Source organism: Vigna angularis, chromosome 4 (genome assembly GCF_016808095.1).
Source record: "Vigna angularis cultivar LongXiaoDou No.4 chromosome 4, ASM1680809v1, whole genome shotgun sequence".
NCBI classification, from domain to species: Eukaryota; Viridiplantae; Streptophyta; class Magnoliopsida; order Fabales; family Fabaceae; genus Vigna; species Vigna angularis.
Window position 1 is genome coordinate 16,542,737 of NC_068973.1, and position 18,890 is coordinate 16,561,626.

The 18,890-nt window shown below is 31.2% G+C and overlaps 1 protein-coding gene across 1 annotated transcript; it reads right to left on the minus strand.

The window, feature by feature from the left end:
• Positions 1–4,228: 4,228 nt before the first annotated feature.
• On the minus strand, positions 4,229–5,863 carry LOC108330569 (NAC domain-containing protein 2). Its single transcript, XM_017565057.2, has 3 exons — positions 5,554–5,863; positions 5,197–5,474; positions 4,229–5,108 (listed from the first exon to the last, which is right to left on the minus strand). The coding sequence occupies exons 1-3, from the start codon at positions 5,711–5,713 to the stop codon at positions 4,686–4,688; spliced, it is 861 nt and encodes a 286-aa protein (XP_017420546.1). The 5' UTR covers positions 5,714–5,863; the 3' UTR covers positions 4,229–4,685.
• Positions 5,864–18,890: the final 13,027 nt, after the last annotated feature.

The window sequence follows — 18,890 nt, forward strand, 5'->3', positions numbered from 1 at the left end:
TAGTTCTAAAGACAAAAATCCAATCACAGCATGAGTTATTTTGGAATAATACAAGAAATATGAGAAGTTGATTATGTCAGATTTAGAGTCTTAGTTTTCAAGTGTAAAAGGGTTGATATAAATTATGGTGTCATGACAGATGACTTTGATTTCACATTGGTGGACCTTAACAAGATGAATTACACTGATGAACCATTTATTATGGATAGTAAGCAAGACAAATATCCTACGTAAATGATCCAGCAAATCAAAAATGGTCAATGGTTTTAGAAGGAACATGCACGAATATGATGATAAAAGATTCTCTTGATATACTTGAGACAACATCTGTTGCATCAAGACCCATTGAAGACAAGGTTGATGACGTAGTCGATGACATCCACGCAATTCGTAGTGATCACAATGAAGGGATCTGGGAGAAAACAATCTCTTAATAGGTTTTGTGATATTTTTGTTAGTGACTTTAAATGTTGTTTTATTCATCATATTTGAAGTAATCCTAACCTTGTATATACTTTTTAGGTATGTGGACCTCAGGATTAGGAAAGAGCGGACACCGTCGATTTGTCACATGATTGCCTGAAGTGACATCCCAACGCGTTGATGGCAAGAGGAGACATGTTGACATTGACCCGAGATCAGGTGTACCATCAAGGCTAAATGTTGATAGGTTTAGGAGTTATCTAGGTGTGTTAGCAAAAACTCATGTTTCTATCCTTCTTGCATCTTAGGATGATGTCCCACAGGTCGACAAAAACCTTTTATGGCAAGATATTCAAGTATGTTTACTTAAAAGAAATTTGATATACTTTTTTCTCTTATAGGTTTATGTCATTTACATGTTCTTTTGTTTTAAACAGCAAAATTATAGAAAGTGTTGTCCCATGTAGCGACCAAATGGACGGATTTCAAGACAAGACTGACACGTGTATATGTCTTTGGAGAGAGACAACATGAGAATCAATGGGAACACTACAATTTCACACAGGAGGAGTGGATGCAGTTTTGTGCATCTAAAGAGCCTATCGACTGGCAGGTTTGTCTCTTAACATCTATAGAGTCTTTAGTTAATGCATTTTATTATGATTTTACACTTATGAATATACATGGTTTCACAGGGTAAAAGGTTAGCCGCCCAAGAAAGGCAAAGGCTAAATGATGCACCACACGTGTTATCACAAGGTGGTTATGCAAAACTTGAGAAGAAGATGAGAAAGACTCGAGTGGAGGCTTTAGAACTTGATTCCCTCGACCTAGCACCTGCACCTGCTAGGTACGAGCTATGGAAGGCTGCTCGGACTAAATCTGATGGGAACATGACATCTTCTTCAGCTGCCTTGATCTCACAAAAAATTATAAGTTCAAACCAAAGCATTGTTTGATTGTGTATTTATCATCGCATGTATTTTATGTAACAAAGATTTTTTTATATGCACGATGAGTTGGTTGAGCAGCAAACTCAGGGAACATTTTTTGGCCAACATAGGGACAACATTCTAACAACGGCCATTGGAAAGCCCGAGCACGCAGGATGTGTACGTGGAGTTCCTGGGACGATTGATCTTCGTGACTACTTTGGCTCTGCACAAAAAAACACTCAATACATGAGTCAGGAGGCACTGAGGAAGATGGGAGCAATGATTCATGGGGCAACTACAAGAACAAAAAGAAATTCAAAGAGCGCTTGAAGAGAAGCTACATTCCATGACGCAGCCCACCATGGGATTGCCCATTGAAGCTCCCACACCACCTAGGATTAGCACTAGGGGATCATGCTCTATTGTAGACCATATTGAGTATAGTGGTCAGTATGAGTTGTTGGTTGATGGGGATCCCTCGTGTCTGTCGGACGAGTACTTAAGGGAGGACAGATTGTTCATATGGTGTTCCCCTATTACCCCACCACGTGCGTGTGACGATTGACGAGGTTCGGGATCCCCAGGCTCAAGTGCCTATACCTACTTCAGAAATTCATTTTGTGGGGGAGGCCATAGGAATTTATAGCCTGACCTAAAGCATTGATCATATCACACATTGCTACACCACAGGTGTAATATTTTTATTATTAGTCTTTGTATGTTAAATTTAAAATATGTATTGATAACTTTGAAATTTTTATGTTCAGTTCATACGTCCCTAGAAGCAGCCGATGCATGAGCCAGTCATAGATGAAGATGATGACCTGACTGAAGTGGAGGATGATCCTCTAACAAAGCTCATGACAAAATTACCCAGGTTGAACAGAGGACCAGTAGAAGTGTACTAGGATAATAGAGTATTTGGCATCCCCCTCCATGTCCCAGTATATATCACATTCAATGATGCACTGGAAATCATTGGGGGAGACAGGACGTTGAATATTTCCATCCTTCAACTACGGTGCATATAAGATAGTTAATTTTGTCTTTCATATTAAACTTATTTACATTCTTAGTTTCTAACAACTTAACTTTGTTGTTTTAGGTACATGGACACAGTTATTGTGGACCAAGGTCGATCTTCCATGTACGGATTTGTTGAACCTCAGACCATCCAACCTTCTGGTAACACAATTGAGAGCAAACAAAAGTATTTGGAAACACGGATGGCTCAATCAAACAAAGACATATACTTTGTGCCATACATTGATGGGCATGGGTTGCTTTATGTAAAATTTCATTAAAGTTTTCTTAATTAGTTTACTAACTATTTGTGAATCATGATAGGTCTCACTGGTAGCTGATGGTCATTATTCCCAAACAATGTAAAATTGTATGGTTTTGTTCGCTACACATGAAGATGAAAATTGACTTGAGAAACATGCTTCAAGGGTAAGTGTTTCTCTTTTTATGTTTCAAATTCATTTTGACCTTCAATTTTTATGATAAATATAGTTATATTAATATTACCTTGTGTTGTCAATGTAAATAGAGTAATGGGTAAAAACTGAGGCCAGCTGGTATCCGTCCTGTATCCAAAGGTTGTAAGTCATTTATAGTTCTAATTTATTTTACTAGTTATTGAATGATCTAAATGCTTGACTATTTAGTTTGTCATTTTAGTGTAACAAGCAGCTAGATTCATGGGAATCTGGCTACTATGTCATGTCTTGGATTAAGACCATCATTTGAGTTGTCATTACAGATGACTGGAATGCGGTAATGATGCTTAACTTATTTAGATTCTTAGTTTCTAACAACTTAACTTTGTTATTTTAGGTACATAATGCATCTTTCTTCATTTTGCAGCGCTTCAAGAGTACATCTGTTATACCAAAGGACGCAATTAAGAAGATAAGACAGGAGTGGACAACTTATCTTCTACAAATATGGACCAAGATAGGAAGATTTATTATTGTTGTTGAACATTTACATTTAGTTTAACTTTAGCTTTTGATAGTTTAGGTTTTGGATTGTTTTTTAGTACTTTTGTTAACTTCAAACGAGTTTATATATTATATTATAATGTTCTGGAACAAATTTTTGTTTTTCAGGTGTGCTTTTATTGCAAAAATAAATAAATTTTTTAAAAAAATCCACTAGACGTCTGTTAATGCAACATTAGACGTTTATAGACGTCTGTCAGTGTATACAAAGACGTCCAATGAATTGCACGTTTCAGGGTCTTAGATGTCTGACTTATACAGTTAGACATTGATATAGACGTCTGACTGTACAAGTCAGACGTCCCATCAACGTCACCCATATAGACGTCAGGTAGGGGTCGGACGTAAAAAGTCCAAAATAACATATGTCTAAAGTGATTTTTGCACTAGTCTCTGATACTAAATTCAGTTTAGGTTCGAAGAGTAAAACAGTTAATGCTATAATAAATGCGTAATAAAAGTTTTAACAACCAAACTTTGACTTATATTTAGTTTTTTCATAGAATTTTGATTATAACATATCTAATTATAGTCTAATTCTCTTTAAACCTAATTACTTACCTATTTAAACTAGTTAAATATTTAGTTGATTTTACTCGTAATCAGTCGAGCCCTTTTATACCTAAGCGATCGTGCTATTGTAGTCTATATATACCGATAGATACAAACAAATTGTAACATCCTTAATTATACACCGATTATATGCAGAATAAGTCCATAAACATTATTAACTTATTTATTAATATCATTGTAAGTTGTCTACTGCTTTGTTTTTTTTTTCTGTTTCCGTCTGTGATTAAGTCATTTACTTCAAAGATAAAAAAACTAGCATATTATATAGTATGACGAACTGACACCAAGATAGACTGCACAATTTCCATTCTTTGAAATGAGAAGTAGAAGTTGTATATTACAAATGTATGAAAAAATGATACTCCAATACCAATGAACAAGAATTTTCCTAGTGAAGTCCCTACAACTACACATTAACCCTCCAATATCTCCTACGAATCAACACCTTGTTGAGATCATTCGTCTCCTAACCTTCACTCATTTTCGTCTTTTATGTGTTTCTTCGAACCCATTTCAGCCGAATTCAACGTTCCCTGACCTCTCTAGAACAAAGAACAAGAATACATACTACACGTGCAGCTCAGTTCGCCACACACTAAGCCTGGCTCCACATGTTGTAATACTAGTAGTAGTTAGGTGAATGCAATCGCAAACCAATGCTGACTTTACAAAATAATGAAGATATGATGGGGTAGAGGGTCCCATGTAATGCACATAATGAATCCCCCTTGTCCAAAAGGTATCGTTTTCACATCAATAGGGCTTCCATGAGCAAATCCTGCAAGGGGGAGACGTGGCCCATTTGGTACTCAACACTCCCAAAAGGATCATCAACCGAAAGGTTATTGCCGTCAAAGTAATTGTATTGAAAATCAAACGCGTTTTCAAGCTGTAGGCCTATGTCATTCCATTTCGGGTGGCTCTGCACCTCTCTCTCCCACCTCACGTCCGGCGAAACCACCTGCTCTGAACCGCTCGACTCACTCTGCAACCTCTGCATCGAATCTGAACTATCCATAAACAATTGCTCGTTCCCAAGCTTCTCAATCACCGGCTTCGTCTCGTGTTCGAAATTATAAACCACCTCAGTCTCCGATTTCGCTGCCCCCGTGTTGTATTTCTCAATCTTCCCTTTCTTGTTGTAAATTCGACACAACACCCAATCGTCAAGCTGCACCATAACACCAAAATCAGAAACTTTTCAAACAAAGCAAATCAAAACAACAAAATAAAACAAAGCAAATCAAATCTAAACATACCCTCAGATTGTTATTTTTCTTGGAGGCTGATCGGTCAACATTGGCCAGCCGATATTCGTGCATGATCCAATTGGTTTTCTCTCCTTTGGGGGCTTTTCCAGAGTAAAAAACCAGAGCTTTCTTTATCCCAAGCGCCTTCGGCTTCCCGATCGGTTTATCGGCGCCGGTGGCCTTCCAATACCCACTTCCGGCGGCCCGATTCGGCCGTGAGCCGTTGGGGTATTTGCGGTCCCGAGGAGAAAAAAAGTACCATTCTTTCTCGCCGTAAAATCCGATTTCTGCATGCAGAATATCATCATGAGTGAATTGAATGATAGAAATGGAAAGTATACGAAAGGCAGATGAAATTAAACGGACCTGGAAGCTGCCATGGATCAAACTTGTACAAATCGACCTCTTTGATGATAGGAGCAGCAATTGGTTGACCAGCGCATTTCCTGCAAAGATAATGGTTCACCAACTCATCATCCGTGGGGTGAAACCTGAACCCTGGTGGCAACTCTAATTCACCCTTCATTCGCTTTTTGTCTTCTCGCTTGTGTGTTGTTTCGTTAACCGAACGATCTTCTGATTTGCGAGCTTCTTGGGTTGCTGCTGTTGTGGTTGATTTTGTTGGTGAATGTTGTTGGCTCTGCTTTGCTATGTGACTTGAAACATGTGGAAGAGGTTCGCTTGGGTGGGTTTTATAGCGTGAAGAGAGAAAAGAAACAAAGTGAATTTCACACGTGCGTTGAGGAGGTGGAGGCCGAATCCATTGAACAAGTTTAATAGTAATTAAAAATATAACATAAAACGTAATGAGTGTGACTGACAAGTTTCGTTCGAACTAGGCAGGGCTCACCGTGTGGCAGTTGATAGAGGCTGTGGCGCACGTGCGACTGTTCTACTTTCTTATGATTTTGTCATCGCTTACGTCTATTTTCAAATGTCGGCTCGTGAAGTAATTAGCCTCGGTTGACTGTTTTCCCGAAACGACCAACCATTATTGCGTTTGGTTTAGTGTCTACCACAAAAATGTGTCGTGTTCCTTTCCCTACCCAATGACAGTGTGCCTCGTGTCAACATATTGTGGATCTTAAGCATGGCGCCGATGACATTTCTTTTTGGTCCACTTTTCCAGTCTTTTTTAAATGAGTTTTTAAGTAATTAAAAGAAATTGTCAAAGAATATTTTTTGTATATTCTATTCTCCTTTTTTAATATTTGTTTTATTAATTCCATAACCATACCGTGGATAATGTTATATTTTGGTTCTGTCGCCGTTTTATGATTTTATGATTTGTGGTCCGCACGCTGTAAGATCAATTTTCTTAGGTTTAAGAGAAACAAGTTTAACTATAATGGATAATAAATAATATTTTGAAGAAATTTTTTAAATAGATTTAAAGTATTTTATATTTTTTCTAAATTTTTGGGTTGATTAGTTACTAATCAAGATATTGAATACGGTAATTTTTCTTTTCTAGTTTAGTTTCTCTTTTTTTTTTCATTTTTTCTTTCGTTTGAGATTGGTTTCATGCTTTTGGACACATTTAGGATGAACTTATTAGGGATAAAAACTGATAAATGTATTATGCTTATCTGATATGCATATTCTTAAGTTTTTGACATGTTAAGAATTTTAAAGTTTTGATTCAATATTTTTTTTATGCGTTTTGTATAATTTTGAAAGTTGGAAGTTAGTTTTGAAGATTTCTTAAGGATTATAATACTTTGATTTAAGCATTAGTGAAAATATAAATATTTTATGACGACTTATTATGATATATGTTATAATAAGTTAATCGGTGACATTTTCGTAATAAAAGTAAGAATTATTATTTAGGAAGACATTTGGTCTACTGTGAGAGTGAAAAATGTGAAGAAGATGAATGAAGAATCAAAGGAGAAGGAGAAGCCTTTGATGGAAATTTGAGACAGAAGCTTTAGTCTTTTTAGAAAAAAAAGATGAGATGAAAAATTATTTTTATTTTTTAAATTAAATAATTTGTCACATCTCCCAAATAAGATACTTACCTAAAGTATTTTTTATCGTATTAAAAAGAAGGTTTAAACCCTCGGATGGTCCTCGTATTTATATGGGAATCTCAAATGGGTCATCGTTTTTTTTTCGGTCTTAATTGGGTCATATTTTTTGTAAAAATGAGCCAATTTTACCCTAACCATTAAGTGCTCTCAGACGGCGTTAAGTTTAGCTGAGCTGTATTTTATATTTTGATGGCGTGGCATTGTTCATTAAAATTGAATGGCTGATGTGTTTTAAAATTGTTCACATCACACCTCAAATCAACTTCTTCTTCATATCACCTCAATCGTGTTGCATCTTGCAAATCTTCTTTCTTTTCGAGTACGAGCTCTTTGTGTGAAGGACCTGCAAGATCATGATGATGAGAACCTGAAACTTTACCAGTCTCCGGCATTTTTTCTCCAGAATCAATGAAGTCTTCAACTTCAAACTTTGGGTTCCAGATACTTCTTTCCCTTTCTCCATCCATTTGCTTAGTCTCCTTGTAGAATCGATCCCGAACATCTTTTGTCCTCTTTATCAAGGCAAAGAACCTTTCAATTTTCTGCTCCTCGTTTTCTTCTTCATTTTCTATTTTTCTCTTCCTTCTTTCTCCCTCCATGCTCCTTAAATCAACGTATAACAAATTGACGCCAATAATTTAGGGTTTAAAACACCAAATTGGGTCTCAATTGGGTCATATTTTTTGTAAAAATGAGCCAATTTTACCCTAACCATTAAGTGCTCTCAGACGGCGTTAAGTTTAGCTGAGCTGTATTTTATATTTTGATGGCGTGGCATTGTTCATTAAAATTGAATGGCTGATGTGTTTTAAAATTGTTCACATCACACCTTAAAATTGTTCACATCACACCTCAAACCTTAAAATTCTTAAAATTCTTGAAATCCGAGGGTTTAAACCTAAAAAGAAATACTAAAGTTAGTAATTAAAAACTGATTTCAAGAATTTTGAAAGAAAAAAAAAATTAAAATCAAAATCACTCAATAATTTAGGGATAAGAAACATAATTAATCTAAATATATTTTTTGTTGTTACAGGAAATGGACCAAATTTATTAAGGAAATTCTAAAAATAAATAAGATATAGTTATGAACTTAAAAAATTTTGAAATATAAAAAGAGGAAGAAAAGGCGAAAGATTCTTAAAGATCTTTTAATTCTTAATTTATTAATATTGACTACATATCTTATGATATATATAATCGTTAGTTACGTTTAGACGAAGTCAATACAAATGGTATAATTTAGTGAAAAATTGACATTAACTTAATAACCATATACCATTTGACCTATTATAAGATAAGGAAATCCTAATTGATTATAAGATATACAAATCAAAGAAACCATTTTCTACTCTCCCTTTCTGAAGATAGAATAATGTCCTATTAATTAACAATAAGTGTATTGGAGTGTATAAGATAATACAACTAATTATTCATAATCATTGCTTATTTTGCTACATTTCTATGCTTGTATTTTATGGATTGAGGATCTTATTCCCCTCCTCTTCATAATATGAAATAAAGTGTTTAAATATTCGTTTAACATTTTACAAAGAATTAACCCATTCAACAATAAATTAAAAATATTATTTGTAACTCAAATACAAATACCCAATATGATATTTATTAAGAATGTTAGTCAATTTTACGTATTGTTTTTAGTTCCATAAAAAGGATAGATTTTTTAAAATATTGTTAACTATATTTATTAAAGATGGTGTTCAAGTTTAAAAAGAAAAAGAAAAGGCTAAAATAACAGTATTAAATACGATTGAGTTAGCTAAAGTTTATTTACATTTTTTTAGTAACTATACTATTATTAATGTATACGACTTACTCGATTGACGATTATTTATACTTAAATCCATAAAATATTACTACTTTTTTATAGTTTATTGATATTTAATTCACGAAACCTGACATTTTTCCTTGTAAGTCTGTTGGAAAAGAGGCATGAAATTAGTTGTTTGCGTTGAATTAGTTAGTTAACTAATGTTTAAGACACCAACACGACAGCAATAACTTTTGCATTATTTTAGGTTCTGTCCTCCAATAAATTCATGAGGAGCCAACCACAGGAATAGTCTACACACGTTTTTCTTTTTCTTTTAGTATTGGTATTAACGTCATGTAATGAATATTGAGTTCATGAATTGCGACTCTTCTCGTGTTTATACTATGTGTGGACCTGCTTGTGATGCGAAAAATCAACATTGTCTTTTGTCCCATCTCAGATTAATTATTATAACCGCGCACGGGATTGAGTGAATCTTTAATTTTTTTAATTTTTAACTATTTTTTTATATTTTTGTTTTTAGAAAATTGAAGTTGATTTCAACCCATAAAAATTAAGTAAAGTTAAAAGAGACTTTTTCAATACCCCTCCCACCAACATCTCTTCTCAAATAGTATATTTTTATTTCTTTAATTTATTTATTTTTGCTACATCACAACATCCATTATTTAATACTTATGCTAATTACAAATAAAGTAATGGAGGATTGGGTTGAATTTTATAGGGGTTTTACAAACTCATTAATATAACTATATGAAATCAAAATTTAAATGATTCTTTCATAATTAATATTTATTTCACTAATAATTTTATTTTAACCACTTGAATTTAAGAAGAAAAAAAACTCAAATAAAATTTTATTTTATTTTAACCACTTGAATTAAAAAAAAACTCAAAAAATTTACTCATAATTATGATATTCATAATCACATCCAATAAGAAGGTAATTAAATAAATTTGCATTCGTTGTCTAGAAATAATTAAATATATCCTTTTACTATTTGTCACTGAATTTATTTATGTATATCCATGAGTATATATTTTCTTTCGCATCCCTAAATTAGGTTAAATTGGATCAATTGAAAGAAGATTTTGATTTTTCTTTTCCTAGAAATTATAATTTTTAAATATCAAACTTAATTAAAAAAATAAAACAACTTTTTACAAGAATTTACCGAAAACTTCAAAGAAATCCATAATTTAAGCTATAATAAGCTTGTTTAAATAATTCAGGACATGAAAAGAAAATACAATTCAATTTATCTATTGCACAAGTATAAAAGTGAATTATAGAGTCACTCATACTAAATTTATCGATATATAAAATTGAATTTTGTAAATTCATAAAAATGTAATTAAGTTGAATTTGATTAGATTGGATGATCACATATCAATGAACACTCCTCTTAGAACATATTGACATGAATCAACAAATTATTTTTAATTTTAATTATCACTTTTTTATCATCAAGCTATTTCTTGTTTGTACTCTAATCCTTCTTCTCTTGCGATACTTCATATTTAACAAATTTCAGTTACTTATTTGTACATCACATGATCAACTGCAAGTCTATTATTATTTAAATTTTAAGTTTCCTTTCTCTGGGTGAAAAGCTGACAATGATAAAAGAATTAGTTTGGTGTGGATAATGAGAGCGCAAAGAAAAAAAAATATAGAATTATTTTTCTTTTGGCTAAAAAATATTCAGAAGAAAGAAAACATTTCAACATATTAATTATTAATTATGTTGACTTTTTGGGTCGCGTTGTTTTTAGTGGAAACAATTTAAAATCCTCTTGTCTTAGACGATTAAGTTTAACTGTAATTTGAGTTATTACAAAACAAATACATCTTTTATGTTTTATAATTGAAAATATTTTCATAATAGATCATGGATATTCCATCATTAATTATTAAATATAATTTAGTTTTTATTTTAATGACACTAGGCAGTTAAATAATAATATTTTAAAATGTTTTTAAACATATAATATTTAATTTTACGCTTCTATTTTCTTTTTCTTTTTCGATCTGCCAAATGAAATATCATCAACGACATTTCTTGGTGCGTCAAACAAGTAAACAAAAATTAGGTGCGGCACGCAAATTAACGCATACTTAGTATACGATAAAAAACAAAACATTAATTCAGCTCTGTCATGATTTTTTGAGGCATAATAATAAAAAGAAGACCAATGTTGAATCGAAAGACTGTGTCACTTGCAGAAAAGAACATGCATGGATGTAGCAGTCGGAAACATTAGAGAAATTATAGATAAAAAGGTTTTGTTTATTATGGCTAAGTGGGTAATTATGGTGTCTTTTTGAAGGTGGTTCACTTGGCATTAAAATGGAATATTGTATAGAAAAATAGAAGGTATAAAGGAGAATATTCGCGTGACGATGTGATGTGTAAGAGGAGTTAGAAAGTGGGCTAAAAAATTCAGATTCAACTGAAGAAACGTAATGCATGACTTATGATAATGGTGTGAGGAAGATACCAAGATGCTTCCTCTTTATGATTAGGATACATTTCTCTTTAACTTTTCCATCTTCCATCAAACCCTTTTCAAAATCCTTTGACTTCCACATTTTTACTGAAAAGGGTGAAAGTCCAAGTGAAATGAACATGTCGGTTCCTATAATTACTGAATGTGACACATTTTCTGGGAAGCTTCTTCATCCTTCATGCCAGTTGCCAAACTTGACTTTATACGTTTTCATGTCTCCTTTCTGTAACCTTCACAACCAACCAACTTTCTTATTTGTCGCTTTCATATCTTTTTCGTTCCCGCTTTCATTTCGATTCTACATATAACCCTAAGCTTTTTTTTTTTCTTTTACCCCTATTATTACTACTGCACTTAAAACCTTGTTTATAAAACTATCATATAGATTTTGGAAAGCTTATTTTGTGAATATGAAATTTTAGTTATGAAAATTCTATTATGCAAATATTATTCTGGAAATTTCAAAAAACTTTGTTCTATAAGATTTCAATAAAGTCACTTTTACCAAAGGTAAAATGTCATGTTATAAGTCACAAAGGTGGAGTTGGAAATTATGGGATTACAGGAAGAAAAAGCCTAAACCTTCAACTTCGACTTAAGCCCGTCGTAATCAGTTGACCCAAAAATGATACCGTCACGAATACTCTCACCTTGAGTATTTGTCCAGGACCTAACTGTGAAATATCCCTACTTTTACTCTGTTTTGCTTTCAAAATAGATTTTTTGTACCATGTTATAAATGTGAATAGTGCTGTTCAAAAAGTAAACTCGGCCTAATTAGTATCGGATCATAGTATTAAACCGAAGAGGGTTGTTCCCCACACTATCTCACGTTGTTCCTGCACAATCACATTTAATAAAAATTCCAAAACTATTTTTTATATTTTAAAATATCCACAACTTCACATTTTTTCTTCAATAGATGTCGACTTTAACGGATGTCGACATCTGTTGAAGACAAAATACTTCAACGAATATCGCACATCCACTAATGAATGTGACTACATCCGTTCAAGTTTATTTTTAGTTTTTCGTTTATTAATTTAATATTCTTTATATAATTAGTTAAACGAATGTGGTCACATACTTTTTTTTTTAGTTTATAGTTTATTAATTTATTATATTTTAAATTAATATATAAATATTATTTAATTTTATTTTAAATTTATTTATGTAAATTAATTTTATTTTATTTAATAAAATAATTATTATTAATTTAATTTATATATTATTATTTAATTAATTATTATAATATATAAATATTATAAATTAAACAGATATGTCACATTCGTAGTTTTTTTTTAATTTATTAATTTATATATTTTAAATTAATATATAAATATTATTTAATTTAATTTTAAATTTATTATATAATTATATATAAATTAATTTTATTTTATTTAATAAAATAATTATTATTAATTTAATTTATATACTATTATTTTATTAATTATTATAATATATAAATATTATAAATTAAACGGATGTGTCACATCCATTAACGATGTGGCCCCATTGTTAATGACGTGGCCACATCTGTAGGTTTTTTTTTTAATTTATTAATTTATATATTTAAAATTAATATATAAATATTATTTAATTAAATTAATAATAATTATTTAGTTAAGTAAAATAAAATTAATTTTCTTAATATATTATAAAAAATTAAAATAATTTATAAATTAATTAAAATATAATATTTAAAAAACTAAACAAAAAGTACTTAAACGGATATGATCATATTCGTTGAATATAATTAATTAAAAAATTGGGTATGGGGTGATGAAACGGCCGTTTTATATCAAGAGTAAGTTGGATATGGGGTGATGCATGGAGCATTTGGTGGTGATGGAGGGAATAACATTCTAAACCGAATTGATCTTTATTAAAAATATAGAATTATTTTTTCTTAATCTCTTAATTGATTTTAACTGTTTTTGTTATAATTTTTAAAAAGGTTATCTATTAAACCAAACTGTTTAAATTGTTGAAAAATATACAAATATGATTTAAAATAAGGTATTTACTTAAAAAGTTGAAACAGTTATAATGATAATATGACACTGACATGAATTGTGGAATTGGTGCATGGTATCTCTATCTATAAAGTTCCCCAAAATTAGAACATCCTTTTTTATTGTATGATTGGAAGGTGAGACATTGCAACTCCAAGGACGCTACCAAAGTTGCATGAAATAACGTTGAAAACAACATGTTTGCCTTAGCTAACCAATATAACCCAATGAATCCAAAAAAAAACACAAACGTCATTATCAAACTATTTTTTTAACACAAATAAAATAATCAAAAGTATAATTATTTACATCCAAAAATATATATTATATACTAACCTTAAATCTTTAAATACATATATAATAAAAAACTAAAGTCACAACTTCAAAACTTATTAGCTTTTACAATATACGAATTTCAAAATATTTATTTCAAAATAAAAAACTTATTAACTTTTAAAATATACGAATTTCAAAATATTTACTTTAAAATAAAATACTAATTTTCTTATGCGCATAGATTTTCATTTTTAATATATATTAAAACATTATATTATATGTAAACTATATAATAAAAACAATTCACATACTATATATTATACCATATAATAAAATATTATACTCTATATATAATAAACTAAATATATATAATTTTTTTTCAAATTCTATTATTTGTATTATCTTTATATATTAATTATTTTCATAATATTTTTAATAAAACTACAAACAACTAATCAACTAAAAATATCTACACAAAATTCTTATTATTATTTTAAATGGAACAAAACAAAACAAAAAACAAAAATAATTTCATAACAACACACAATCATATATATTATTTATCTTTAACAAATAAATAGACACGTAAATAAAAACAACAACAACCGCATTTGTTAAAATCATTTTAGTTTTGTTACACTTAAACACACACACACATAAAATAATATCACTTCGCAATTGATAAGTTTTATCCAACTAAAACAAAAATATATAATTTAATCTAAATCAAACTACTAAAAAAAGTGTGCCATAAGAAAAAAAATTATTAGCTCCCTTACTTATATTAACATTACTTTTTTTCTCATCGAATGTTCCAGTGTTGTCACATCAGCCTTAGAGTTTACTCTCCACGTGAGTCATCAAATTAGAGTTTCAAAATGCTTTCAATTTTTTTTTTCATAAAATACCTTGCAAAAATCTCTTTACCTGAACTCATGACCTTTATTTCTATTTATCATTCTTATAAGATTTAATATTATTCTCCATGTTTCTACACATAAATAAGGAAATAAACATAAATCAAAACATTAGGTAAAACATTATAGGAGAGAAAAAGAAATGAGAGAGAAAGGTAATGAAAGAGAGAGAGGGGGAGAGGGAGAGAGATAGAGAAAAAGAGAGTAATAAAAGAGAGATAGGGAGAGGAAGAGAGTAATGATTACATAAGCATATATAAACAGTTATTCACTTAATATAGACTCGACTTATATAAGATATTGATATTATCTTTTATAAGAATAATATTAAATTATGGATATTTATTATACATACTCAACATCTTTGTTTAATATGTAAATTATACCTTCATTTGAAACTTCTTACAAAGGAAAGTAAGTAAACTACTTATGTGCTCTTTGTTTTTCTTTATATGATCAGTCCTGAATGTTCCATTTTAAATTTTTTGTATTATCTTAGAGTAGATCACATCAGCGTTAGAAATAACTCTCCACGTGGCTCATCAAATTAGGTTACAAAATGCTTTCATTTTTTTTTTCATAAAATACCTTACAAAAATCTCCTTAACATAAGTTGAACTCATAACCTTTATTTTTATTTATCATTTTTATAGGATTTAATATTATTTTCCATGTTTCTACACATAACTAAATAAATCAAAACATTATAGATAAAACATTATATGAGAGAGGGTAATAAAAGATTATAGGAGAGAGATAATGAAGAGAGAGATAGAGAAAGAGAAAGTAATGAAAGAGAGATGAGTGATTCTTCCTCCACCTCGTCATGCACCTCCCTCTTTTTTAACTTTTACAATAGTGCCCCTGTCAGAAGAGCAGAACCTTTGGCAAAACCTTTAATTGTTTTATTTTTGTTTGACTCATTTTAAAAAAAAAAATCGTTTTCTCTTCCGCATTTCATACCAAACCCTACACTCCTTTTTCCTCTCTTCCAGTGTTGCCTCCCCTCCTCTCCCTCTTCTCTTCCTCCCTCGTTTGAGTTCTCACATTTTTAGAGTGTGTCTTCATTCTCACGGAAGTCTCGTCCTTCCAGTGTTATGTGTTGTGTGATTAAGATGCATTTGTGGGATTGTATTGTGGATGGAGGATGGATCTGTGGTAGGGACAAAGATCTGTGGCAGGGACGAAGTTGGAGACCTTAACCGCACTTCCAAGTGCGGTTATGGTCTCGCCGTAGTTGGAAGTGCGGTTTAATGTGTGCCGCATTTGAAAGTGTGGTTCTGCGGTTGCCGCAATTGGAAATGCGGGTCTCGCCTAGAGTGTTCCACTTCCAGAACAAGCACGAAGTCAACGTCTCTATTGGATGCAAGTACGATGGTGAGTAATATTTGAAGAGTAGAAGCAGTGAGCGAATAACATGCCTCGGTAGAGAAGACGACCAAAGCGCAGTCGTTTTGCTAGGAAAAGGGTGTGCTTTTAATTAGGGTGTTGGCTTCGGATACTTCTACACATTGGTTTCAACTTGGTGAGGGGAAAATTAGGAAGAGGACATAGGAATTGTTTCGATTAGGTTATGGCAACATAGAGAGAAAGAGTGAGAGAGAGATTAAATTTCATAATAAGCTTCCTTCGCTGATCTACCTAATTAAATTACTCTGGTCATCACCGGAAAAATCAAATATTGGTTTTCAAATATATATATATATATATATATATAACTTTAATTAATAAAACAATGTAAGCAATATAATTTGTATAAAAAATAATTTAAGAATAGCAACGTTAAATAGGGTAAACTTAGTCATTTTGCTTATACTTTATTTTATTTTATTGATTAATTAAAATTAATTATGTATATTTTAATTTAAGTCAATAATATATTTAAAATCAAATAATCTCAAGGAATAATTTTAAGTGATGGTTTGTTGTCAATCCTCTAATCTCAGGAATAATAATCTTAGGAATAATTTTAAGTGATGGTTTGTAGAAGTAATGAATATGATAAATTGCTTATGTAGCAATTATAAATGCATAGAATGCTTAACTTAACATATTTATTTCATTGACAAAAAGCCTAAAAGTAAAGACAAGCACTGTAGGTGTAGATATAAAAACGAAAGCATGCACGCGCAGTACATAACCGGCGTTACAACGCGGTGCCAAACTTCGAAGTTCGGCAGCCGCACTTGGTGTTCGAACACTGGTGCACTCTTAACCGAGGCTCCAATACCAATTAAGAGTGTTAATGTGTTTTGCTCTCTCTACTAACCTCGTAAATGACTCCAACTAGCGAATCTCTTTAGCACATTTCTCTTCCAAGAACCACTACAACACTGCCACCACGATCACCATCAATGTATCACTACCTTTACAATATAACCTCTCACAAATAAACTCAATGAAACAAGGAAGAAATGAAACAATGAAGAAATGAGATGGGGTACATGGACAGGCTTATAATACAGTGTTAATAGAGGAGGAGTGATTCTCCCTACACCTCACCTGTTTCACTCTGCACCTCCCAATTTACAGTTTTACCTTTCATTTAATAATATATAAAAAAGTACAATGATGGTTATAATGATGAACATTTAATTAAATAAGTAATCTAATAAAAAATACAAATTTAAAAACAAATAAAATAAAACAAAAAAATATACATAGTAAATAATATATAAAAAACTTAAAATTATAAAAAAAACAACAAATTAAAAAATAATTAACAAACAAATCAAAACAAATCAAAACATACTCTAAACCATATCAAATATTATTTAACATAAAAACATATCATATAAAAGTATACTAAATATTATATGTTAACATAATGAAAGAAAAAAAAGTATAAAACAAAACCTAAACGCATATCCAAGTGCGCAAAAGTAAAATAAGAAAAAAACTTAAATTGCAGATTCAACTACGCCTAGCACACCATGCACCTCCAACTGCAGCGACCAACAACCGTACTTTTAAGTGCGGCTTTGCGGCTCCCATCACCCGCAACTCCAACTACGACACTCCCTTACCTGCACCTCCAACTGTGACACCCTCTCACCCGCACCTCCAACTGCGGCACTCCCTCATCCGCACTATGGGGCCTTAACTGCAGTTCCTGGTAAAAATGAGAGAGGAGGGAGGAGAGGAAGAGTACGAGAAGAGAGGAGAAAAAAAGAGGTGTAAGGTTTTGCAAATCTGAGATGCGGCAGGAGGAAGGGCTGGTGCTTTATATTATTCAATGGACTCAGCTTCTTTTAAAACTAAAATATTCTCTGACAAGATAAGGGTACAGTTAGAAATATAAAAAAGAAAAGAAGGTGCAGGCTGAACTCAGTGAGGTGTAGAGAGAATCACTCATAGAGGAGAACTGAGATGGGGTGCATGTAGGAGGTTACAATACAATAGTACATGATTAAGGGTTGTTGATGGTTGAAAAATCATTAAACCATCATTACACTTTTTTATGTTTTATTAAATAAAGGGTATAACTATCAATTGGGAAGTGCAGAAAGAAACATATGAGGTGCAGGGAGGAACACTCAAGATAGAGAGAAAGAGAAAGAATAATAATTATATGACCATACATATAAATCATTATTCACCTAATAGGCTCAACTTGCATAAAATATTAATATAAAGAAAATCTTAAATTATGGATATTTTTTATACATACTCATCATCTTTGTTTAATATATGTAATTTATACTTCATTTAAACACTTACATAGAAAAAGTAACTACTTATTGTCCTTTGTTTCTCTTTCTGAAGTGCATTCAGGCCTTTATTTGACACCCTATACCCCACCATGCTATAATTTAAAGTTAAAAGAATGTTAGAAAATAATAAGATTTTTACGTATAGTAAATACTTTTTCATCCAATTTAATTTTTATGTAATAACAATGTAAAAAAAAGTTATATCTTTAACTCAATCAGAAATTGTTTGTATATCTTTTAAGATAACTATCATAAAAGGTAACTCATTTATCAAGAGATGAATTGAGAATGGATGGCTTTGTAATTATTGTGCTTGCTTCTTTATAGTTGTGAGCATGTGTTCCAATAAGTCTTACTCTGTAAAAAAATCGAGTAAGTCTCCTTTTTGAGTGAGCATGATTTTGTTGAATATTTTATTCTTTTTTTTCGTTAAAAGCTAT

Coding starts and splice junctions, on each gene's coding strand:
- LOC108330569 (XM_017565057.2), bottom strand. CDS start 5,713: ATGAAGGGTGAATTAGAGTTGCCACCAGGGTTCAGGTTTCACCCCACG. Junction 5,475..5,553: donor TGATCCATGGCAGCTTCCAG/GTCCGTTTAATT, acceptor TTCTGCATGCAG/AAATCGGATTTTACGGCGAG. Junction 5,109..5,196: donor AGAAAAATAACAATCTGAGG/GTATGTTTAGAT, acceptor GTTATGGTGCAG/CTTGACGATTGGGTGTTGTG.